This window comes from Podarcis pityusensis (genome assembly GCF_964106645.2).
Source record: "Podarcis pityusensis genome assembly, chromosome: 1".
NCBI classification, from domain to species: domain Eukaryota; kingdom Metazoa; phylum Chordata; class Lepidosauria; order Squamata; family Lacertidae; genus Podarcis; species Podarcis pityusensis.
In genome coordinates this window covers 23118211-23144942 of record NC_138028.1, presented here as the reverse complement: position 1 = coordinate 23144942, position 26732 = coordinate 23118211, and the positions used below count along the sequence as shown (strand labels likewise).

General features: G+C 42.5%; 1 protein-coding gene across 2 annotated transcripts in view; it reads right to left on the bottom strand.

Moving 5' to 3' along the window:
- The window catches only part of CCDC88C (coiled-coil domain containing 88C), a 107149-nt gene that overhangs the window by 51046 nt on the left and 29371 nt on the right, over positions 1-26732 (bottom strand). For both annotated transcript variants that reach the window (XM_081003358.1, XM_081003359.1), the window contains 4 exons: positions 18803-18872; positions 4473-4531; positions 4184-4267; positions 2227-2367 (listed from right to left, as the gene is read on the bottom strand). In XM_081003358.1, coding sequence (XP_080859484.1) covers positions 2227-2367; positions 4184-4267; positions 4473-4531; positions 18803-18872 — 354 coding nt within the window. The remainder of the gene's footprint in view (positions 1-2226; positions 2368-4183; positions 4268-4472; positions 4532-18802; positions 18873-26732) is intronic.

Here is a 26732-nt window from a genome sequence, read left to right as displayed (position 1 = left end):
AGAAAGCTTTAATTGCACAAGCACAGAAATCAAGTATGTAATGGGGCCAAAGGTTCCCCACATTCATGGCAAGCCATAATTCGGCTTGTTGCGATGTGCAAAGCAGACCACTACGTCCCCATGCAACTGTCACACCTCTTTTTCTGTGCACACATATGGTAGAAAGCTGTACATTGTCTAAAGTGAGTGCACAGCCAGTGAAATAGACAAATGCACAATGATCAGAAGTCACGGTCCACCAAGGACCATGTAGTAGTAGTAGTTGTTATTATTAGTAGTAATAGTAGCATTTTAACTTATGAACCACCCTTCACCCTAAGGTCTCAGGGCAGCTTACAGCAATTTAAAATACATTAAAAGGAGTCTGAAAACTTAACGATTAAAAAATGCAACCACAAAACAAGGGTGGGTCTTGAAAATACACATCTCAGCAGTCGACGGCTGGAGCTAAGAGTGCAGGGTACTTGCCAATTCCTACATGGAATTATTTTTTCATTCAGAGTTCTGTAAACTTTTGAAGTGGTTGTTGAGATGGCTTATTATACAATTTGAGAACTATAACAACGTCATACGTCCTTAGGCTTCTTGGCCTTTTTCCTAGGCTAACGAATCCCAATCTCTTTTTGAGATCTGGGGAAATCTGCCCCTTCTCTTCTTTTCAGTTACTACAATATAAGATACTTCCCTATAAAGACCTTTATGTTAATGTAAACTGCTTCGTATTTGATGTACAACTTCTAACGAACACAGTATAGAAAGTAATATTGAGATACATTTACAACAGCATGGGGGCAGTGTCCTTTACACTGCTTCCTAAAAATTCCATATTTGAGCATAAAAAGACCAAGCTGGGTACGAGAAAGGGTCTTGTCATCCCTTACCCAAACCTACAGTGATATGTAGCAGATGCAGATTTATCACTTGAAATGTAGATCTGCCTCAAGTATGTACATTGGGGTGGGGTGGGGGAGAAGAGAACTGACTGGCACCTTGCAGCTTTTCTCCCGCCTGCACTCTTTTCTCTCCACTGAGTTCCGATACCAGGACTGCACCCAACTGAAAAGTGTCAGGGGGAGGGGAAGAGCTAGGCTGGATCTAGACACATCAAAAAAACGTTTTGCGAAAAAGTGTTGTAAACCTCATAATGGGAAATCATGTTGTTGAAAGATGGGACTCCACAGCGCCATCTGGTGTCACAGTATTACAACGCGTTTAAAACTATTTTTCTTTACTAATGTAGCTGAGTCCCTAGACTGTGGAGAGGCAAGATGAGAGAGAGAGCACTCACCCACATGTCCTTTTGCTCTTAAAACCAGCCCTCTCATCCCTCTCGTGATTCCTGATGTGATCAGGACAGATCCACATTTACAAGTTGGGCCCTACTGCTATTACATCTAGCCTGGCCCAAGTGTATTTGGCAAGAATCAGGAGGAAGGCTTTTTAGGGCGCTAAGTCAAGAGCAAAGAGTGCAGAGAGCGAATGAAAATAACTTGATTGTCAAGAAGCAAGTCAGAACACAGAGCAAGGTGGTAAAATTGTGTTCTGTGCCGCTTCAGACTACAGATGGAGGCTGTTTTGTTTTGTTATTTTATGCATAGTCCTGCACACAAAAAGCTCTCTGACTGCAGTAATCTAGCATGTAAAAGAGAGAACTCCCTTCTCCCAGATGTGCTACTTTATCTCACATGCCCAACATCAATAAGCAATAATCATGATACAGCAAAGAAAGCCGACACTTGCTGGTACTGCACAGATAACATCCAGGGCTTTCCTGAGCTGTTTATTGGATTTACTGGATAATTTTACCTGGGGAAGCATTTGAAAGTTATGATCCTGCCCACACCTGCAGTCTGAAATGGCACAGTCCAAGACTTTATCGCCTCATTCTGCATATTATGTAGAACACCTCAGATACAAGGTGAGCCAAGCAGAAACATCAAAGATTTCAGTACATCTGGCACAGTTTTTAACTAGGAAGCTGTGCTCTTCATGTTATGGAAAGACGCAGGTGGAAAACTTGCATTGTTAATTAAGACCATGGCTGAGAGAAACAGAGGCTTTATTTATTAATTTAAAAAGACAGGCCCCAAACGGCCAGTACTTGAAAGAAGAGATCAATATAAGAGCAAAAGGTTAACAGGGAAAGGAAAGTCTAGCACAATACTTCAAACAAACTGCATTGTCTTTAACATAAATAAAAAGCAATTCGAGATACATTATCCCTACCTCTGTGCACTCATCTCTCTCATCGATCAGCCTCTTGAGATGGAAAACCATATTTCTGGAAAGAGACTCGAGTTCTTCTGGAGCCATATCTGGGAGCTCTAGCCACTGCAAGTCAAATACATTCTCCTGGTTATGGGTTACCTGAAATGAAGAAAGAAAAAAGCAGGAGATTTGTCTCTTTTTTGGAAGCTGTGCATGAGTTTTGCCTGAAGAGCAGCCTCACTCAAACAACCGTCACCTCCGACCTTTGGGCCATGCTGGCTGGTTTTGATGACAGCTGTAGTCCAAGACATTTGGAGAGCAGCAAGGCTGGAGAAGGCTGCTGCACAGTAAGATCTGCAATTCTATTAAGCTGATTCTGCAAACATTGAGTCCCATTGAGTCCAACAGGACTAGTTCCTGTAAATAATGGCTAGGATTGCAAGTTAATATTCACATTCCAACAGACTCCCATAGTAATTGCTGCATTAAAGGTAAAGGTAAAGGGACCCCTGACCATTAGGTCTAGTCGTGGCTGACTCTGGGGTTGCGGCGCTCATCTCGCTTTACTGGCCGAGGGAGCCGGCGTACAGCTTCCGGGTCATGTGGCCAGCATGACTAAGCCGCTTCTGGCGAACCAGAGCAGCACATGGAAACGCCGTTTACCTTCCCACCAGAGCAGTACCTACTTATCTACTTGCACTTTGACGTGCTTTTGAACTGCTAGGTTGGCAGGAGCAGGGACTGAGCAACGGGAGCTCACCCTGTCATGGGGATTCAAACTGCCGACCTTCTGATTGGTGAGTCCTAGGCTCTGTGGTTTAACCCACAGCGCCACCCACATTCCATAATTGCTGCATTAGCTAATATCATATTTGCCTATATCATATGAGACCATATTGCTTTGGCAAATGACTCTTCTTGAAATTCAAACTGTTGTCTTCCATACAAATGTAAACTCCAATGAATGCAGAAAATGCTTCAAATCATAGTTATCTAGAGGCAGGACAATAGCCTCACAAAAGATTGCATTCTGCCATTTTGGAAAAGTAGTTTGGTGACAATCGGAAACTTAACCATCCTCTTCTTCCTCCTCCTATTCGCCAGGGATTAAAGTGAATAATTCCAGTTTAGAGAACCATTAATACAGTATCATTAAAAGCTTCAAAAGCTTCTTGAGACACTAGCCTGGTTCGCACATCATGGCAAGCCAAACTATTGGTTATCTGGACTGTGTTTATGTGCTGGCTTCCCAGACAGGAGCTCACACCCACTTTGCTCCTTCCCTGTCCTTTTAGTACAGCACAGCATGGCAGCTAAGCCAAAGTTTGATCACTATGTCTTTCAAATTCAGAATCATGGTTAAGGGTTCTCCTTAACCATGATCTAAATCATAGGATAAAGTTTGGCTACACATCATGGTTAAAGAGGCGAGGTCTTAACCGTGATCCTGGTTTTGGACAACATGCGAAGCGAAGTCTCTGCCTTCCCTTTTAAACCCAATCTTACTGACATCTCAAAAGAAGGAGAGGAAGACTCACAAAGGATGGCAAAAACCTTTAGAAGTCTCTCCATTTCCCTTTTAAATCTCCTATCTCCTGCCTTAAACTGATTATTAAATCAGCTGGGCAGGCTGGGACTGATAGGAACTATAGACAGACAACGTTTGGAAGGTACCAGTTTGCAGAACGATGATCTACACATATTTTATCCTCTAACATTAACACATAATAGTGTTATTATAGACCAAATGCTGCATTATTATTTAAGAGTTGCTCCAGTTGTTGTTTTTATGCCCATTTGAGTATCTTTCTTTTGCATTTCCCATTTATGGCCCTAATACAGACAGGAAAAGCAAAACATTCATGAGCCAGAAAGCCATGATACGAATGCCCCTGTAATCACAAACTCAATGAAAAGTTAGAGGAAAGTCCACTGGAACACAAGAGAACAGGAACAAAGGAGTTGAGAATCTTACCTCTTGAATATGAGAAACTATTGCAGCCTGAGTTTCAATATCTAGTTGCTTTATCCTTTCAATGAATTCTTCTTTTCTTTCACACTATCAAGAGGAACAAAAAAAGGCACATCACATAATTGTTTATTGAGCACTGAAAATGCACTGCACCTTCTTTTTTTACATATCCTGAACATTAGAGAGGGAATGATAAAACATAAGTGGCTGGGATATTTAATAACTTGCATTGGTAATTAGCTCATTAGGTTTACTAATTATAACTATAGTACTAAATTAGGAGTAAACTTACCTGCACAGCACAACCCAAAACTAGCAGAAGCAGCTTTTTAATTTCATCCATACTTTTCCCTAGGAGATGAAAAATGACCATTAAATATTAGAAAATCATTATGAAGATTATTAAAATGAAAAAGGCCAATGATTTTCTAACAACGTATCCTCAGCAACATAGCATTAAAAAGGCCGCATATCTCTACATTTCAATTGTGGTCACAGAACAAATTTTCTTTGCTTTTTAAAAGAAATGTTTCAGCTTTGAGATGATGTGTTTACAGTTCATAGCTCTTGTAGATGTTAAGGAAAAAAAACCCAAACCTCAGCACTGTGAATTCTTTTTAAAACTCAAAGAACAAGCTGGCACAATTAGCAGTATATATAAATATAAAACCAATGAAAGGCAATGGATGGTTTTACTGCACTTGATGCAAATCAGTGCAAATTTATTTATTTTTGCAGCAACGCATAGCTGATGTGAAACAAGTTGCTTTCCCCCAAGGTACCGGCATGTGTGTTCCTACCTATTTGCTCAAAAAAGAAAGAAAAAAGGCAGTTTTCTGTTTCAGCTGAGAATAAAGTGCCTTGACTCTTCACACAGCTTCTTTTAGATGTGATTAAAATGACTGCTGTTTCCCTGCAGTTTGTCTGCATGACGATAAAGGCGCCATGAAATATCACTGCCTTGATCTATACCAAATAATCAGACTCATTTCAGGAGATTTGAACACATAAAAGCTGCGTTACAGGAGATGTGTCACCTGTCCATCTACTGGACTGCCATACAGTCTGACCAGCATCAGCTCTCAAAGATCTGCGGCATAAGAAATTCCCTACCTTTGCTCTGGAAGGTTCTTTTAGCTAGAGATGCCAGGTTGAACCTGTAATCTCCTGAATGCAAAGTGGTACTTTTTATTCTAAATCCTCAGAACAAAATCAGTCTGTGGAGAATAGTTCAAGATCACCAAAAAGCTTCTTTGACCTAGTGGGTATCTAAACTCAAGTGTCTGGGTCAGAAAGACGGGCGTTTGGAAGAGAGCTGTTCCTTCAGCAGTGAAGCAGCTTAGACTGAGAACTTAGAAACAAAATGGAGGCCAGAGCCAGCTCAGCCATTAGGAAGACTGAGGTGGTTGCCACAGGTGGCAGAAGCCCCTAAGGCAGCAGCCCTGTGGGCATTCCACCTGCCTCTGCCACCACTGAAGAAGCTGGCTGGAGATGATGGGAGATGATACACTACAACAACAGCTGGCCACCCAAGGTTGAAGAGCACTGTAAGTTTAGTGACAACTCTGAAGCTTGGCATGCTGTCTTCTGTGTTCCTGTGGCCCTGGGTGACATGGAGGCGGGCAGAATGTGAGAGTTGGCCAGGAACCCAGGAAGGTGGTCCTGGGACCTTCACTCCCAGGACCTCCTGCAAGTGTGAAAATCTGCTCAGGGGGCTCCTCCTCTAAAGAGACCTCAGGACTGAAGTCTGGGCAGGGCTGAACCCTGACACCAGGTCTTCAGTTCCAGCCCAACAAGCCAACTACTTCTTAGGCTTTCAAAAGCTACATACCTGGCCTATCAGTGCTACAACGGTGGTAGCCAAGGAGACTGGAGAGAGGCAGGCAAAAAGAAGAAACAGAAAGGGCTTCCCAGGCAAGCAGCTATATCAGTTTCTTCCTCTGGACGTGCGCTTATCACTTACACTGCCACTCTGGACTTGAGTTCTACTACCGGCAATGTCATTACATGAATGCCATTCACGTAAGTGAAATCCATTCAACATTTAAAGGTTGTTTCCCCCTGCCCCCAATCTAAAGAAAGGCACCAAAATGTAAAGGGCTCCATAGACTTGTATATGCAAATGATTTCCACTCCCACCAAATAATTTGGGCCTCCCAGTGAGCTTAAGTGCACAAAAGCTGTTGTGTAGCTGCAGGTGAGATAGCTGATCTGCTTAAGTGCTTTCCTGGATCGGGGCCAAAGTGTGGAGCGACCATCACAATATCAAGTCTTTATTTTACAGAAAACACTCCCCTGACCGTATTCTTGTACTACACTTCAATTATTCTTTTAAGACATGGATACAAAGACCCATGGGGCCCAGACCTGGGGGAAAAACAGTTTGCTGCAATAATAACATTTCTACATTTGCTAAGGCTTTTTGTCTGTAGATGGTTATTGATTTATAAGCTTGCATGGATTGCACCCAGGTGGCAATGAAGACCAGGATACAATGAAGCTTACATGGGTCTCCCATGTACTAGCTTGGGAACCAGTGGTCTACATTGACTAGCAGTGTCTCTCCAGGGTTTTCAGATTGGGGACAATTCCAGCCTAATCTGGAGATAACATGGATTGAACCTGGAACAATGTGCCTCCAAAGAAAATACTCTACCCCTGAGCTACAGCCCTTTCCATGAGTGAGCCTTTGTCCAAAATAGTTGTCCCCTTGACTGTGCTAGTATATGATCCTATCTACAGGAAACTGGAATGGAGTCAATCCATTATGCTAACGTAGATTTAACAAAAAGACACAGTAACCCAACTACTAATCAACTTTGAGTGGAAATTCAGTATGGAGGCAGGGGGGACAACGGCAAACTTTCACCATTAAAAAAAAATACTGGCAAGAGAAAAGGACTGTTTTTATTTCTTGCTTTCCCCTGGAGTATATTTTAAGAATTCATCCAATGTACATAAAATAGTTAAGTCCTTAGAACCGATTTCCAAGCCAAACTTTTTTTACAACATGCTTTAACACAATGTTGGCATGCTAAACGGTCTTCCATATTACATTTCTATGGTTTGTTGCAATGTATAGCAGCATTGTATCTATCCAACTGTAATTCACTGGTTACAGTTTATTCTCCTACCCCAATTTCCCTCCAATACAAAGCTATTTAATACTGTTTCCCGCAATGCCTTCCTCAAAAGGTGGACTTTTCCACGCATGCAGACTGACCTTCACTAGCAGCTACTTTTAACACAAAAAGATAAACTGTAGTATAAGTAAAAGGGGTGTGGGGAGAGCTACATATTAAAAGCACTTCAAAATTTAGTGTATATTTTAAACGCACGCAGCAGACAGTGATTTCAAGCACAGCACTTAACACCAAAGAACCAAGATAGCTTTGACTGATGTTGTGTGATTATACGGCTAAGTTAAGCAGAACTCCTCTGCTCTTCTCAGCTTCTGTTTGAATGACTGATGCTCATGTGACAGATGGTACAAAAGAATTCTTATTAGACATTAATGGGAAACAATTGCAGGCAAGTAAAAAATGCAGCAGACATGCAGTGAAGTTGATGGCAGCTCTTTAAAAGATATCACCTGCTCCTGCCAAATGCTGATGAAGCTGATTGCATATCAAATGCTGCCTTGTATTACTTTGTTCCTATGCATTTTGCTATGCTGAGCACCATCGCATTTCATTATTTTAAGACCGGCTTAGTGCCTTCTTGTGCTGCGTACCTGATAGGACCATGGCGTTTGAAAAATGTACACTTATCCTTCCAAGTACATTGCAGAACCGAACCAGGAAACATGGGCCACACAGTGGGTTAAACAAATATGCATAAACTGTTTGGTTCTGTCTAGACTGAGATTTCAAAGGGTTTTAGGAGTCAAGCCACTGGTTCTGCATTAGACGGTGCAATCAAACTCCTATAATAAAATACACACTAGCATACCCATGTTAACTACTCTGCTTGATTAAGGTCTTATAAGCCTTTGTGCATGCTTAAAAAAGGAGAAAGCTGGGGTGCTTGATTCATTACATTGAGTAGTAAATATGCAGATTAAACGGATTATAAATGCATCCTTTCCATCACAATAAATCAAATTCGGGTTTACCATGTTATAAATTCTCTTCAATTGTTTGCCATATTTATTCTGAATATTTGACTATATACTCCTTGTGTACCCTTGTGTACCTGTGCTTGTATTTTGCCAGGAGGGGAAGTCATGGTGTTTATTTATTTATTTAGGGCATTTGTGGATTGCCGTTTCTCCAAAGGGGCTCAGGGCACTATATACAACCAAACATAAGAGCAAAATACATCAAACATCAATCAAAACATATACAGATCTAACTTTTTAACAACAAATCATAAAAAACACAGACCCGCATACCAGTGCAAAGGATTGTAATCTCCGGTATCAAACATACCATGCCTCTGAAATGTCAGTTGCAGGAGAAAACAATGGGCTGAAGCTCTTTGGGTGGTTACACTAGTGACGCCCTTCCCATTAGTGGCACCCAAATTATAGGATGCTCTCCCCAACAAAATATGACTGCCACAATCATTCTTTGCATTTTGGCACTAGGTTAAAAACCCATCTGCCTCGGCTTTTTAGCTATGTAATTCTTCTAAATGTTTTACATCCAAGATTGTTTTCCATAAGTTCTTGTTGTTAACATTTTTGTTAATGGCTTTGAGATGTTTTACAGGAAGAAATTTACAAATGCAAATATATAAATACTGTAAATGCAAACAAGTCCACTGCTTTGGAAACATAGTACAGTGGTACCTTAGTTTACAAATTTAATCTATTCCAGAAGTCCATTAAAAAAAAAAAAAAAGTAATATTTATTAATTTTCCAACCGTTTAAACACAACAAAACAGAAAAACAAACAAAAAAGAAAAAAAAGAAAAAAAAGACTAACAAAACAAGACACAAACCATTTAAATCACAAAAACAATGTCAATATCTTAACTTTCGTTCCCTTATTTCCACGACCTCCTCACACCTCCCTTTTTGTATTCCACTTCTGTTAATTGTTTCAGCAATTCCTTTCCATCTTCCTCTGTTTTCTATCCTATAATTATCTTAACATATTCTAACCTTATTTTTCCCTTTAAACTCTATTAATCTATTTATACTTGATTCCTTATAACATTTCTACTGAAGCCATATAACTTCATTCCAACATTTCTCTAACATTCATTATTTTTACAGTATTTCTATAGTCTTAAACTTTTTCCAGTCTTCTTCCACCGACTCTTCTCCCTGGTCTCGGATTTCTGCCAGTCGTTTCCGCCAATTCCATATAGTCCATCAACTTCATCTGCCATTCTTCCCGAATAGATAAATCTTGTGTCTTCCAGTACTTCACAATGAGTATTCTTGCTGCTATTGTTGCATACATGGAACAAGTTCTATCCTTCTTTAACACCAATTGGCTGACCATGCCCAGGAGAAAGGCCTCTGGTTTCTTCAAAAGGGTATATTTAAATACCTTTTTCATTTCGTTATGAATCATCTCCCAAAGTGTCTTAATCCTTGGGCATGTCCACCAAAGGTGAACTCTAATCCTCAAATTCATCTGTTTTTCTTTAAGTTCAGTCATAGCAAGCGTCAACTTATGTTCATCAAGTTGCCTCTGTAGGGCTGGGGCTCTCGTTCTCTTTCTCTCCAGTTGTGTTTCTTTACATTCAGCAACAGCAGCTTTTTCCCTGGCTTCCTCCGCAATTTGCCGTGTCAAACTAGGTTCCTGTATCGATTTCTGGATGGTTTCTGTATTGGTATTATTTATACTTTCTATGTTTAAGTTAATTTTAGTAATTGAAACATCCACTTTCGCATTTATCGTGTCCATTTTCCTGTGAAGCTGATCCAATGAGTCATTTATCTTATATAATGCAGCCACTAAAGCCTCTTCTGTCGACATTCCTCTTGGTTTTAAATATACTGGTAGAAAGGCTGTAACAGAAGGAACAGGGGGGCCTGATGCTGGACCTCTCCTGGATTGTTGCCAAGTCCTCCCAGACCTTAATGTTTTGTCAGCAGTTGACTGGTCTGTTTTTCCACTTCCATTTACCATAACACTTAAAAGATTCAAGGTCAGTCCCAGAGTCTCACGGTTTTTAACTTGCAGCTGGAAATTCCCCTAGCCCAGCTCTTGTAAAGCAACCAATTTCAAAGGCTTCCACTAGGGGAAAACAGTTTCTATTTGTAATAGTCAATAGTATCCTCTTTTAGACAATCCAAAGTTAGTTTCAAATTAGTTTCAATTTTCAGTTACTTTTCCTCTTTAAAGCAGCCGGAGACAGTAGAAACAATGTATTTCTCTTATTTAACTAGCTGTCAATGAACGTTCTAAACGCTGTCAACGGACATTCCAAAAGACGTCAGTTCTGCTAGCAGCCCGTTTCCAGGGTCAGAGCGGCGGTGTTTTAAATCTCTTCGCTCTCTCCCACAGGCATACTCAATCCACAACTTCCCCCTCTCTTCTCCTGCCTCCAAGAGGGGGTTTAATGTTCTTTACCGATGGAAATTTAATCTTTTACAAAAGGTTTCCCAAGACTCCAGCTTGCAACTTCATTGCCTCAGTCTATTTACAAAAGGGGAAGGCGGACTTCCTGTTTTGAACCTCCCCGTTACGATACCAAATTAAACTTTTAGAATTCCAATTCTTCCGCTTCAGCTTACTCACGGGTAATTACTTTAAAGTCAAATTGTCCACAGGAAAAGGTCAGCGCTCTCCGGCAACAGCTATGCGGCTTCGCTCCGTGGAAGAAGCAGACGATTCGATGCACCGCGCCGCTCACCCCACGTCACTCCGGAGCCCCCAAAAACGGGGTTCCCAGTGAGTGGGGGAGGCGCAAAAGGTGCCCGCCGAATCCCACGCTCACAGGCTTCTCCCGCCTGTGATTTTAACGGGTCTCCGCCTTCGCCGTGGCGGCCAGACCCAGATGCCCACGGAGCGGATTCCTCCCGGTCAGAGGAATTCCGCCATTACCGGAGGCACCTCCCTGGAAGTCCCCCGGAAGTCCATTCTTAAACCAAGGCGTGCTTTCCCATAGCAGCGGGGGACTCAATTTACACTCAACAGGAAGCAGAACATGTTCTGCTTCCAAGGCAAAGTTCACAAACCAAGACACCTACTTCCGGGTTTGCAGCTTTCTTAATCCAAGTTGTTCATAAACTAAGCTGTTCTTAAACCAAGGTAGCACTGTACTGTAGAGTTGGAAAGGACCACGAGGGTCCTCTGGTCCAACCACCTGCAATGCAGGAATCTTTTGCCCAACATGGGGCTTGGACCCACAACCCTGAGATTAAGAGTCTCATGGTCTTAAAAGAGCCTCAGCTGAGCTATATACATTTCTGAATGCCTGGGCCACTTCCACTCCCAACGTGATTGGCTGTCTGAACTTCCAAGCTGCAAATCACGACTCAGAGTTTAAGGGCCAATGGCAGAAACCCCAATCCTGAAGTGTTCTGTGATTGGATATCATGTATTGAATCAGAACACAGGCGCTCAGAATCCTTAGTCCCGACTCAAACTCAGGCAAACACAGAACACTGAATACATAACAATGCTACTGTAACCTGCCCTGGAATCATCTGGTGCAGGGAGGGTTTTAAAATGTTCTAAATAAATAAATATGGTGCTCATGTTCTGTTTCTGGGCTTCTCACTGGCCAGGGAGGCTAGACTAGATAGGTCTGCTCTTGTGTTCTTATTAAATTGATTTAAAACATTCTGCATGTATCATGCCATGGCTATGACCTTGCCCATGTAATTAAAAAAATTAAAATCCAGATTTTTTTTGGGGGGGGGGGGAATGCAAGCACCTAAAATTTTTAATAACAAAATAGTATCAATGTAATCTCAAATAGCCAAAGGAAGACTTTGCCCCCACCCTCAAATTTACTACCTAATGAAAATGTAAATTGACTCATTTTCCTTCGTAACATATTTATCTCTCGTGGCACTTAATGTTCAATGCAAATTGATGTATCCTGCAATGGCTTTTCAGTACTTAAAACTCCTTCCTGACTTTATTCATGCCTACTAATTTCATTTCAAGACAGTTGTGGAGGTGGGGGGAAAAGACCTTTTCTCCAAGTCATACAATCAGAAAAAAAGTAAAGAATAAAAAACCAGCATTATTGTTCTGAAGCTATACAGAAAGGGCCACTTTTAAAAGGAAGGAAAAATACAATGGAAATGTACAGGAAGGACCTTCTGGAATGCCCTCCCTTGAATAAATTGGAAAGCCCTTGCAATGCCTCTTTGAAACTTGTCTGTTTAAACAAACTTCTTTAGACCCTGACTTTTAACTTCTTTTTTGTTTTGTTTCACACAGTGTTGAGTTACATTTGTGATGGACAGTTCAGCTTTGTTTTTATCTTGTTTTCAGGAATTGTTATTGAATGCTGTATTTTTGTTGTTTTCCCGTAAACTTCTAAGGAGATCTTTATTATATTAAAATATTAATAAATAATAAGGAACTCCGATGGAATGGAATAATGGATCCAGAGGAGTTGCTGGAGGCCACATATACATTATTCCTTCAAGTTGCCCATCTGTGGTCTAGTCCCATATACATTATTTCTTTAAGACACCCTTGGATTAACAGGTTCACCATCCCCTGTTTGCATGAAGAGAAACAAGCAAAGAGGAACGCTAATTAGATTCGGTGACAGAGCTGGCTAGTGCTAACACCCTCCTGGTCTGTACCATATGCCAAGCATAAAATAGCAGATTGACACATCTGAGAATGGCCCGGCCACAGCAGCCCTTCTGCATTGTCCTTTTAATGTCTAGATTTGCATTACCAAGATGCTTGCTCCGCAGCCCAGCTGAGACTGGTGAAACCATACCGATAATTAAATGGTAGTTGTGTGTGTGTGTTAAGTGCTGTCAGAAGGCATCAGCCAAGAGGCTTGGGAGACTTAAGTTCTCAGCCTAAATATTTAAACAGAAATTAAAGGAAGAGCTTGCATGGAAAGCTGTAGATCAGGAATCAGTTAACAATATCTGACAGGGCTAAATCGAGGAATCAGGCGGCCAGCTGCTCTCCATTTGGTGTAAATGGCAATTCTTCAGCATCCACGTTTTACAGTTTCAGAAAAGGCAGACTCCTTTTAAATTAGGTTTTGTATTATTAATATTGCAATTACATTTATATCCCGCCTTTCCTCCAAGCAGCTCAAAGTAGCACATGTGGTTCTGTAAGGTAAGTTAGGCTGAGAGAGATAGTGACTGGTCCAAGATTACCCCGCGAGTGCCACTGCGAAGTAAGGGATTCAAACCTGGGTTAACTTTAAGATCTTCCCTTTTCTTCATAGTACATCAAGCAATGCACCTATATCTATATCTAGCTCCTTCTCTGTCAATGCCTTTGAAGGGTTCATCTTGCCTACAGAAACTATATCCCACAATAAACCAAGACTTTAAAGCATCACAGAACTTTTGGTATTTTAGGTCTGCACAAACAGCCAAGGCTCTTAAAAAACACACGAACACAATGGCATTTCCCTTATTTTCTAAAAAATTCCACGGCAGCCCCTGTCACACTAGGTCACTGAGCCATTAAACCAAGGGATTTGCAGGAAGGCCATCTGCTCCCCACAGTGGGCCAAGTCCAGAGGGAATAAAACCTGTACTCTGGAAGCTGTGTTACATACAGTACAGGACCTGGACCCCTCACACTCACACAGGAAAGGGATGGTGAAAAACAGATGGTAGGATTGTTGTGGGAGGCCGAGAAAAAGAGATTAGCACACCAACAACAAAGGGATAGAAAGGTGAAGAAACAAAATGAGGGAGGGAAAAAGCCATAGGCTGGAAAAATGGGAGAAGACAGCAAGAGAACTTTGGTTTAAAACAAAGACATTTGATTTATCTAGTTTGCCCCCTTAATAGATTTTCTTTCTAAAGGAGATTTGAGATTGCCCAATAGGTGGCCCACAAATTTGCAGACACATTTCTTTGTAATGCCTTCTGTATATAGTCACCCTTATACATTTTCCGACTCAGTTTCTGGGCTACCATTGTACCAGTGCTGTCCTCAGTGCCAGCCCACGCCATTTGGCTGTCAGGATTGGAGCTCAAATGCACCCCCACACAGAAGCAGGTTACCATATATGTTTCTGTCTATACACATGTGTTCACAGAACTATCACATAGGGAAACTTATAATGGAAGCGACCACACACCACAGAGGCTACTGCAACGGACGTGATGACTCTGGAAAGAATTGGATGATCTTGTTAAGGATAGGGCTGGAGAGGAGGGGCATGTTAATTCATGTACTGGGTCATTAGATCGGTACCAGTTTCTTGTCATATGGTGGGAGGGTAACCACAAGGGGCCTTTGGTAAATCTCATGTGCCTGAGATGTTCTTTGTGTGGAAAATCGGAAAAGTTTCCCTGGAAATGTAAAGATAGGCAATCCAATTACCATGGCATCTACTAGCATTAGATATAGGGACGTGAGGGGCGCTGTGGCTTAAACCACAGAGCCTAGGACTTGCCGATCAGAAGGTCGGCCGTTCGAATCCCCGTGACGGGGTGAGCTCCCGTTGCTCGGTCCCTGCTCCTGCCAACCTAGCAGTTTGAAAGCACGTCAAAGTGCAAGTAGATAAATAGGTACTGCTCCAGCGGGAAGGTAAACAGTGTTTCCGTGCGCTACTCTGGTTCGCCAGAAGCGGCTTAGTCATGCTGGCCACATGACCCAGAAGCTGTATACCGGCTCCCTCGGCCAATAAAGCAAGATGAGCGCTGCAACCCCAGAGTCGGCCACAACTGGACCTAATGGTCAGGGGTCCCTTTACCTTTACCTTAGCATTAGATATGGTAGGAGTTCCAAGGAGCAATCAGACTTGAGCATACACAATCCATTATGAATACTGGTGAGAACAAGGAAATCCTACAGCTTTTACTATGAGAAGGAAATTTGGCACAAACCAGTGGGGGTTTCCCTTGATAAACTCCGCCGATTCCTTGCGCTGGTGCTGCACTCACTTCTCAGAGCAAAGCCAAAATAACCACTTGGTACACGTGCAGAGTTAAAGTTGAACTGAACTTCTCTCAGGGACAACAAAGGCAAACATCTTAGTAAATCTTGCTGTGTCATTCAGATACCAATTCCTGCCTTCATCTATTCTCTCTCCCACCCCCCATGGTGCAGATTGCTTTGGCCTGCTATATAGCAAGGCCACCCCTGCTGCCTTGCCTCTGGCATGCACCATTTTGCAACAGCAGCTCCAACTGGTCTCTAGACCTCGCAAGCCAACAGAAACCTCTGAGCAGCTAAAACGCTCACAGAGATACCGTAATGCTTTAAGTCGCTGAGCCAATGGCTATTCAGGTCTCACCAGAAACTGAGCGTGGTCCCAATTTTTTTTATTGCCACATGGTATCTAAAAGGATGCAGGAAAAAAATTCATCGTCTAAATTTCCGACACTAGCATCTGCTGACTTGCGCCACCCAACTTTTCACTTCAGAGTTATGCAGACACATTTTATCCTGTACTACATTTTGCCTCCTTGGAGAATTGTGGAACAAAATGAGGAAGGAAACTGGGTGTGAAAAGTAAATATGGAAGTGGGAGCTTAAACCTTTAATGATTAAAAGGACCAAAAATACAGACATTCATCGGGGGAGGTTCCTGGCTTTCCTCTCTACAAGGACTTTATTTTGGCACATTCGTTCAAGGGGAGGGAATTTGCTTCTGTTTTATTTGGGGGGGGGGGGCGTGATTTGAAAAATCTCTCAAGACCACCAGACTAATATGTGCACATTGTGTTCTCATTGAATCCCTAAATATGTCCTCTGATTGAACTCCTAAAGCAGGCCCAGGAAGCCACAAGACCCAGGAAGCAGAATGCGGCTCATTGGCCATGCCCTACTAGGGCCTCCAAAAGCCTTCGTTTTTTGCTGCCTGCCCGAGACTGGGGCTCCTCACTCCCTCTGGCAAATGCTGCCAGTTTCAGAATGCTTCCCTGTTATGGGAAAACCAACACAACTGCCTACACTTCTGCAAGGAAAAGGCAAAAAAATACCTGTAGTTGGCACAAAATTAAAGACGCACATTACAAACAAATGCCGACTCTTTGGAGATGTGAATGCTGGGAGAGATCAGTTTCACTGAGATGGCCAAAGCCCAACAATGATCTTGGGTCTCAGGCATTAGTTCAATGAACACCTTACAATGGGGCTGCTACCATAATGGATGGGCAGAGACAGCTCAGGATTACAGTCTCTCTCTGAATAAGAGATTGGTGCACGAGTACAAATTTATTGCTAACCTTTTCCCTTTTCCTGACTTCTGTCCTCTCTTTTTCTTCCCTATATACATTTTTTGGTTCCTTTGTTTTCCTCTCTTTCATGGGCTTAATAGACTGCAGTGAACGTGGATGCCAGAGAGGTGCTGGTCACTGATGGAGCAGCAACAGCTTAGCCAGGAGAACAAAAGGTGCCTCTATATTGGATTACATCATATTATACTCCTGGAACTCAAGCTTCTCTGGAAGTCACACATTCCTGATTGAATGCAGTTGCTCAGTGGTGAGATAAAGGCACTCTGTGCATGCTTAAGCACTCTTTTCTGTATTATCTATATCCTAGAGATGTTCTGCATGCTAGGCATGCCCTCAACCGCTGAGCTATGGCCTTTCCAGTTTCTGAACTGGTTGATTTCTGCACAGATACAATATTAATGATATGCTATGACCATACAGTTTTGAGGTGGGGGGGGGGATGTGGATCTTGGCTGAAAGACTTAAGGAATGATATCTGTCTAATTGCAACCCAAAAACACCTGAATCACATCTTGTTCTCCCCTCTTCCACAAGTTCCTCTGAATGCAGGGTAAAAGCAGTTTGTTCTCAATATGAAACGTTTAAGTTCAGTGAAATAATTGAATGAAAGGTGCAAGAATGTCTGATTGGGGTAACCCTAAAAAGTTCAAAGGGAGGGAGAAAATAAAGAATTGCTTTGACATTTAAGAGCTAAAAACAAAAGTCTGCAGCAAGCACAGAACCCTCAAAGCAACTGTTGGGACTCCACATAGTTCAGTATCAGATACAGTGGTACCTCAGGTTGCATACACTTCAGGTTACAGACTCCGCTAACCCAGAAATAGTGCTTCAGGTTAAGAACTTTGCTTCAGGATGAGAAGAGAAATCGTGCTCCGGCGGCGTGGCAGCAGCAGGAGGCCCCATTAGCCAAAGTGGTGCTTCAGGTTAAGAACAGTTTCAGGTTAAAAACGGACCTCCGGAACAAATTAAGTACTTAACCCGAGGTACCACTGTATACAGATTCGCAGTGTGACTGTCTGGGAAGAGTAGGAAGTGAAGTTATCAAGACACAGGAAGAAGAAGAGAGAGAGGGAGAAGGAGAAGGAGAAGGAGAAGAGGAATCAGCTGATAGTGCTAGATAGGAGAAGGAGCTCTGAAGGGGGAAAGGGTACTTCAAGCCACATCGTTTAAACACACACACACCCCCACACACCCCAGTTCATCACTAAGACGTGACAGCTCCTTTAAGTTACCAGATGACTGTGAGGACCCCAGAGGATTTGGAGGGCAAGGTTTTATTTATTTATTTTGCAAGGCAGTTTTACAAACCCAACACTGGATATGCTTTCAGAAGAGACACTGGAGGATCAAACTATTGCAGAAAGTGGTTTACCGATCAGAGACGCTACTGCAATGCCATGTCCATATCAATGCAAGATATGGGTGTGCTCCGTCCAGAAGTGCAGTGTATAAACATTTATAGAAATAAATATGTCTTTTAAAAATCCCAAATCTGATGCCCTTGTGCGGCCGTGCTCAATTCTGTTCATTGATACACCATGCTGAACAAAGGTTGGAACCTTCGTCCTAGTCAGCTCTAAATCAAAATTTCAAGCTGTTTTCTGCAAGGGGTTTGTGCAGTAGTGAACCAAGTTGAGCACATCCACACAAAGGCCCCATCAATTTTATTTATGAGTCCTGTGGGACACATATATGGGCGTGCTTGTTCTGAACTGACCCACCTTCTGTTGTTGGAAGTTTACACCACAGAGGGAACCAACCCACTATTGGCACCTGCTGTGTGGCCTTGAACAACTGGCTTCCTGTTTTCAAAGCAGAGGAACCTGTACCTGGCTTCCATTACGCTCTGGATCAAGTTCTGTTTAGCAGTACAGAAAACATAAAAAGTGGTTCAAAATGCAGCCACAGGACCTTGCCCCTAGTTGGCAATATAGCCAAGATTTATTTATTTTTACAGTCTGCTCCTGCACAAAGTTTGGCAACAAGCTGCGGAGGGAAAAGGTGCTGCAGCTGAAATCACAACTCTTGCTCTCACCTTTCGGATGACTGCAATTCCACAGCGCTGACTCAGTGTAAAATGCATTTGCCCCATGTGACTCAGGAGCAAAGGGCTCCAGTGCTGATTTCCAATGGATGCAGAACACGTATACTGTAAATGGCTACCCCTTGCTTATACCCACCTCTCTTTTATTCTCCTTATTTTCTTCAGCACCAAATTAATTTGAGCTGAGAAAGTTGCAAATCCTGTTCCATACAGTCAATATTTTTGAAATTTAAGAGGACAGAGCGTCGCAAGGCTACTCACCAGACAGAGGATCTTTGCCAACTATCAAGACGTTTGGCAAATTCATAATGATCAGTTGCTGGAGGACCTCCTAAAATATGAAAAAAGAGGAGATAAAATAATGAAAACTAATGCCAGTTGTTTTTAGAGACAGTTGTTTTTAAAGCAGTTTTGAGAATGTAGTACTTTACTAGTTATTTAATATGACTTGCCTAGACAAACAGACTACTGCCTTGAAGAAGTAAAATTGTTCATGGAAGCAGCATCAAAACTCATTAAGTGGGACTTGGGCTTTTAGAGCACAGCTGCACATTTGCTAATTTGGTGAACGAGATCCTCCATAACATGTATGTGTATATGTGTGTTTGCTTAGTTTTTTTGTGGGCGGGGGGACAAGAGAAAGCAGCAGGGGTGATTCTGAGAGTGCTTTACAGTGGTACCTCTGGTTATGTACTTAATTCGTTCTGGAGGTCCGTTCTTAACCTGAAGCACCACTTTAGCTAATGGGGTCTCCCGCTGCTGCCACACGATTTCTGTTCTCATCCTGAAGCAAAGTTCTTAACCCGAGGTAATATTTCTGGGTTAGCAGAGTCTGTAACCTGAAGCGTATGTAACCTGAAGCGTATGTAACCCGAGGTACCACTGTACTGTGCTAAGGCTGGAGCAGACGTAGGGAGGTTGCAACAGATTATTATCTTCCATTTCCTTCTAAGATCCTTGTAAGATCATTTCAACCACTACTTTTGCTTTCAAAGCTCTTTATTTTTCCAGCCTCTTGTTTTCTCTCTCTCTCTCTTAACCTATTTTGTCTTCAGTGTGCCAATATCCTCCTCTTGGGCTACTTGCTCTCATTTTATGCCCCCCTTGTTTTTCACTTGCGCCCCCTTAACATTCCAGCATCCAGACATGTACATCTCTCCTTCCTTGCAAATGTTTAAACGAGCGGTGGGGAACCTCAGACATAAGGGCCAAATGTGGCCCTCTGGGACCCTCTATATGGCCCTCACAGCTCTCCCCATGCCAGCCCCCCTCTTTGTAGAGCACCCCCCTCACTGCTTTGCACCCTAAGTCTTTTTTCCTGCCTGACATGTTTCCTTGAACTCTTATAATGCCTCTTGACGGCCTGGATAGAATACAGAGAGGGGTGAGAGACAGAGTGCATAGAAACCAGTCTACTGTACAATGCCTACTTTTGCTCCTGGCCCCTCCCACCCCTGGCACGTGGTTCTCAGAATGTTGCCCAGAAGGGAATGTGTCCCCTTGGCTTAAAAAGGGGTCCCCTGCCCCTTGTATGAAGCTTTTCACTTGCAAATGACCTCTAATCTCTGCCTCTCCCCCAAATTCCCTCATTTTTTTAGACCAGCAACATTTGCTCTTTTTAATAGTGTACAATGCCAAAGGGTTTTATCATCATTACTGAATGCAAAGGTCTTATAATGCCTTCAAATGAATGTGAAGTGAAACAACTGGGCATAGAACCATAAATTCCACTTCCCGTCTAGGGGCAGCTTTGCGTACACTCTAAAATGCTCCCAACTGAGAGGCCCTGTGGCTGCAGACTCATGCAGGAAGTAATGTATGAGCTGGTGGAACCATGTTGGCAGGTGCTGCTTCCTGGAAGCAATTCTGGTAAGCATAGTGGCATATTTTTCAGCGGCTCCGTCGCTAAGAATCTGTAGACTCTAGACCTTTTGAATTAAGCTGCACACCCAAAAGAAAGCACTGAACTTCTAGAGATTCTGGATTTTTTAAAATAATTCATTCTGCAGTACATTGATCAGACAAAACTAACTGCAAAATCCATTCTAGTATACAGCATATGATAAAATCAAATGGGGCTGGACGTGTAGGAGCAGGGGTCGGCAACCTAAGGTCCATGGGCTACAAGCGGCCCATGGGGGTTGTTTAACCGCCCCATGGACCCCCGGTGCCCACTCAGTTGGCTCCCGTGCGCTAAACCAGAGCGGAGCGGAGCGGGGACTGCCTTCCATGATGCTGGCCGGCTTCCCATTGGCTGCAGGAAGCTCCTGCAGCCAATGGGAAGCTGCGCACACCTCCTCCGTGCTGGAAATAGCGTTTGCACATGAACTCCGGCCCACCGCGGCGTCTGCGGGACCGTGAACCGGCCCAAGCCACAAAAACTTTGCCAACCCCTGTATGGGAGCAAACTCTTAGGGGTCAAGGTCCATCCAGCCCCACCCAGTAAAAAATTTGAGGGGCCCCCAAGTTGATGGGCATTAATATTTTACTACTTCTTACTTTTCTGCTCATTGGGCAGGTGCCACTTGCCGCTGGTCAGGTGCTTCCTCACCCTCTCCTGCACCACTGTCTCCCAGAACCAGGAGGGAATTGAAAAGAGCTAAGCAGAGGAAGCGTCCACGCAGGCGTAGCCTCCATGCGCACAGCTCATCGGGGGAAGTTACATAACATGGTGGAGGTGGAAGGGGTCCCCTGTTGCTTCAACTGCTCCATGGAGTGCAGACTTGGGAATAGCTGGCTAAACACTAGATTGGTATGTATAGGTCTCCTGAGCTGTAGAAGAGACTGTCAACAGAGACACCAAGATCAACGTATCCCAAGTCTTTGACAACAGAGAATTAACTATCCGCCGTGTGCATTCCTTGACAGGTGCTGCTCAACTACAGCTCCCATCATCCCTGACCACTGGGGCCATGCGGATTGGGAATGATGGGAGTTGGGAATCTAACAACATCTGAAGTTGCCACAGGTGGCCCATCTGGAGATTGTACAGGTTTCTTATAGCCTAAAGGACCTGATTACCATCAAGGACAAACTTTCTACTGCACTTAAGAGAATTTTTAATTCATTAACAAATTTGGCTTCATTCTTGGAGCCTGAAACAAGGATGACTAGGCGTTTCCTCATGTCATAAAAGTACGCAGCCACCATGTGGTTGCGCATTGCAGTACATTCATGCTTGTAGCTTCTTAATACACACATTTTTAAATTTAGAAACACACACCATCTGCTGGGACCACCACATGCCCATCATCAAAAGGTCATCCCTTGTTTTTGTCCCTACTTCTGCATGCCAATATAGACTCCACTGTCATATTTGCTTGCAAATCAGAAGTAGTATGCCTGTCAATTGCTGGGGCTGCTTATAGCATTCTAGTAGTCAATCTACAAACACCCAACCAAACCTCAAGCATGTTTTATATGAACACCTGTTGCAGATAAAATGTCCCACTTGTTTTCAAGCTTCTTTGGGGATTCAGAATCAACTGAGCCTGCATGAAAAGCAACGCTGACCTAAACCCACAAACATGCAATTTTATTTTGGCTTCAGACTATCACCACAGAGTCATCAAGATCCTAGCATCCCCACCTTGCTTAGATAGGCAATCTCATCCTGCCTTAGATCAGACGCCAATGTCTTTACGTTAACTTTCAGGATTCATCTTTTAATCCAAAGAATGAACAGAGCTAATATGAAATCACATTTCAATCTTGTACCAACTTAAAAAGGGGACCAAATAAATAATTCACAGGGTACCATCCGCTGACTCTTGTAATCTAATGCCTGAGCCAAGTAAATTCCATTTGTTGATTACCCACAGGACAATGCTGAGCAGTCTTTTGCTATTCACATGTAATTAATAGGCAAACACACAAAAATCTATATGTTCACAACTGTCCTTATGGTCCTTATCAACCTGCAGTCTATGGATAAATTGCCCAATTTCCCCCTTATAAATACATAAAAAATAAAATGACAATTCAACTTTCAATCCTTATACATAAGCTAATATAGATTTATTTGTAATAATATGGTCAGTATGTTGTTCTTGATAATACTGTATATTTATTTATTTAGAAAATGGACAAACTCCTCAAAATGTTCTCCAAGGGGTGTGTAAATCACAATCACCAGATATTATTCTTTGTTTATTTATTTCGGATCTTATGATTTATGTGGAAGTGGTTCAACTTGATTATGCAGTTTTTGATTTTTTTTTGCTTTGTTTATTGCTTATGACTATTTTTGTTATGTTTGAACCTGTGTAAGTTTTTATATGTTGTAAACTGCCTGGAGCATGGTTTTAACTTTGTAAAGGCGGCATACAAATAAAAGGACTGAATGCTTGATATTAAATGTGAAAGGTTTCAAATATTTTAAATGCACTGTTTTTAAAAAGATTTGGGCCCCATACAACTGAAAGAGGACCTCTTTCCCTATAAGTTTATTAAAATCAGTGGGAAGCCCTTCCTGCCACTCTGAGAGATTTGGTTCATGAGGGGGGCCTTCGTAGAGATGGCCCCCAGGCATGTGGAATGCCCTCCTCCCAGAGACATACCTAGTACCACCTCTGGCCTTTTAAAACTGAAGAATTGGTTTTGGTATCTTCCCTGTATGGTATTGTTTGGGGGTTACCATATTTGCAGGGAGTAGTCTTTTGTGTTGTGTTTTTATATGCTGTAAACCTTTCTGGGACATTCCTGTTAATGGCAGGTTATAAATAAACATATAAATAAATCTGTATTATAGTTAGTGTGATAATTAACACAGGGCACATACAAAGGTTTCGGCAGTGTGCATTTCTTCTCCTGTGTTCCTAAAAAAAAAAAAGGGACAGTGGTACCTCAGGTTACATACGCTTCAGGTTACAGACTCTGCTAACCCAGAAATAGTACCTCGGGTTAAGAACTTTGCTTCAGGATGAGAACAGAAATCATGTGGCGGCAGCGGGAGGCCCCATTAGCTAAAGTGGTACCTCAAGGTTAATAACAGTTTCAGGTTAAGAACGGACCTCCAGAACGAATTAAGTTCTTAACCCGAGGTACCACTGTACCTTAGGATTGCACTCTGCAAAGTAGGAAGCTCTTAAGTTGCCGCAACCAGATATGTACACTATGATACAGTCCGATGTTAAGTAGTCAATGCCATACGTTTTCATAATTAAAATCAGAATGTACGCCAAGGAACTCAACTCTGAAATTTCTACTCTGGCATTCTTCTAAAAATCCAAAACTTCATTTACCGTATTTTTCCATCTATAAGACGCCCCTATGTATAAGATGCCCCCTATTTTGGGGGACTCAGATTTAAGAAAATGGGGAAAGATCTATCCATGTATAAGACACCCCCAAATTTTGGACATTATTTTTTAGGGGGGAAATCTAGTCTTATACACGGAAAAATACGGTACCTTTTTTATTTTATTTTCCCAAGTCCCATTACTAAAGCTCATTTAATCAAATATCTGCTATTCTCCGAAGAGAAATCCAATTGTGAAAGCACAGGCTTGCAAGCTTTTACTGCCAGCAGCATATTTTACTAATTTAATCACTGACTGGAAATAAAAAAAGAAAAGAAAGAATCCTATTGATTTATCCTCAACTTTTCACTCTAAAGCAAGTATCTCTTCATGTTTATATTGCTCTCCAGTTAAATTACCCTGGATTTTTATTTGATTCCACTCCCGAATGGCACAGTGGTGGTTTCTCTGTAGTAACTGGTGATAATAAAGTGTGGTTGTGTTAAGAGCCTGTCACTTAAGATTACAGACAGCTTAAAAAATTAAATCCAGCTGCTCAGCACATGTTGCCAGAGTCTCAAAGGCCCACATGTATCCTTGAGGGAAAGCTAGAGGCCCAGCTGCGCTATACATTCTCAGCAATACTGTATAGGTTTGCAAAAACAAACTCTTCCAACATAAATTGTAAGCTTTTTGGGGCAGGGCTCCATGATATACCCACAGAAAAGAGAAATGGGGGTTCAGATTTGAGAGGGCCTTTGGACAAAAACTCCAGAGTGCTGTTGTTACTGCTAGATAAAGGTAAAGGGACCCCTGACCATTAGGTCCATTCGTGACCGACTCTGGGGTTGCGGCGCTCATCTCGCTTTATTGGCCGAGGGAGCCGGGCGTACAGCTTCTGGGTCATGTGGCCAGCATGACCAAGCTGCTTCTGGCGAACCAGAGCAGCGCACGGAAACGCTGTTTACCTTCCTGCCGGAGCGGTACCTATTTATCTACTTGCACTTTGATGTGCTTTCGAACTGCTAGGTTGGCAGGAGCAGGGACCGAGCAACGGGAGCTCATCCCGTTGCAGGGATTTGAACCGCCAACCTTCTGATCGGCAAGTCCTAGGCTCTGTGGTTTAACCCACCACGCCACCCGCATCCCACCAGTGTTACTGCTACTCTTTCACTAAACTTCTTCCTCTGGCTACTGTGTGCATAACCAGCTAGCAAGAAAGTTGAATGAAGGATAATGCACTTCCTCCTTGCTTCTCTCACAACTAACTCATTCAGAGAGAGCAGCTGACCAGGCGGCGGCAGAGCCAGGGGGCTCCAGAAGCTGGCAGTGGGGTCCTTGCTGAGGCACTGGCCTTGACAGGTGACCAGCTATGCTGACCACAGGCACCAGCTCTGGAAGATGTTTCAGATGCCATCACTAGTCATCATCAGCGCTCAAGAATCTGAGACAAGGCTACATCACCAATTATCTCCATTTAAAGTAATCTGTTGTGCATCTTGTGTAGAACTAATACTGTTAACGCTAATTCATTTGCTGAGCTTTAGTTTCTCCTCCTCTGGGGTTTTCCTCCTACTGATATGAAGCATCTCCCATAATCAGCCAAACGTTTCTGACTAGGGTGGCTTTTTAAAAATACATTTTGGTTGTCAAGGAAAAGTTCACCAGTCTTTCTTCATTAAAACATTTTAGAAATCATGAAATATTTAATACTTCTCCTGGGAGTGCCCAGGAAAGTCACCAGCAAAAAAAAAATAATAATTAACAGGTGCAACACAGACCTGCTAAGATCTCTTTATCCTGCCGTCTGTCACAAACACAGAAGAGGCACCGTATAATCATTAACATTTACAAAAGATTAACCCACACAATACTCCCGGTTAAGCCAGTTTTTGAGGTTCCTTGTAGCATTGCCAACTTTCTTCATTTGGCTGATTCGGTTTTTTAAAAATATATGTTTTGAGGGTTGTTTGTTTGTTTGTGTTTTAAGAGTCATGGTCTTTTGAATAATGCCATTAAAGCCTTTTTTCTTGTGGAAATTTAGAATGGTATAGAATTGTCTGAGAGAAAAAACACATACAAAATGTAGATTTTAATGTGTTTTGGAGGGAGTTTGTGTTAGGCTCCCATCTGAAAGACAGGTAGGCACCAAACGCAGGAAACGAAAGGAGGGGGGAAACATCAGATTGTCATAGAATCGTAGAACTGTAGAGTTGTAAGGGACCCCAAGGGTCATCTAGTCCAACCCCCTGCAATGCAGAGATCTCAGCTAAAGCATCCATGACAGGTGGCCAACCAACATCTGCTTAAAAGCCTCCAATGAAGAAGAGTCCACAGAAGACAATACATCTAGTTATAACTCTTATTTGGAGGCAGTTCCGATGCTATTCTTTGGAACAGAAACCAAAACCATCTTCCACACCAGGAAGTATAGAAAGAATGCATAGTTTAAGCATGTCAAATGGCAGGAAACATAAAATTCATGTAGTCTGCTACCACACTCCTCACGAAATACGCAAACGTATCAAGCAATTTTATAAAAGTAAGGGAGGCCTGGTTGAAAGAAGAATAGCCTTGTTAAAAACCCTTCTTACTACAACAATAAACTCTGCTTACGTCATTGTGAAAGGATATCCATGCCAAGGTGTTAATTTACCTGGTCAAACCAGTTTTCTCCCCCCACACACAAAGAATGCCATGGACTAGTTGATTCTAAGAAATGGCTGGTGGGAAACAAGACAGCTACAGATATTAGCTCATTCCTCTGCAAAAGCTAATCCTGCAGGAGCCTGTCAAAAAGTTTTTAATGAGCAACATCCAATTTGAATACTGTAGATAGAATCAGTGTTAGAAACTCAGATATACAGTGGTACCTCGGGTTACATACGCTTCAGGTTACAGACTCCGCTAACCCAGAAATAGTACCTCAGGTTAAGAACTTTGCTTCAGAA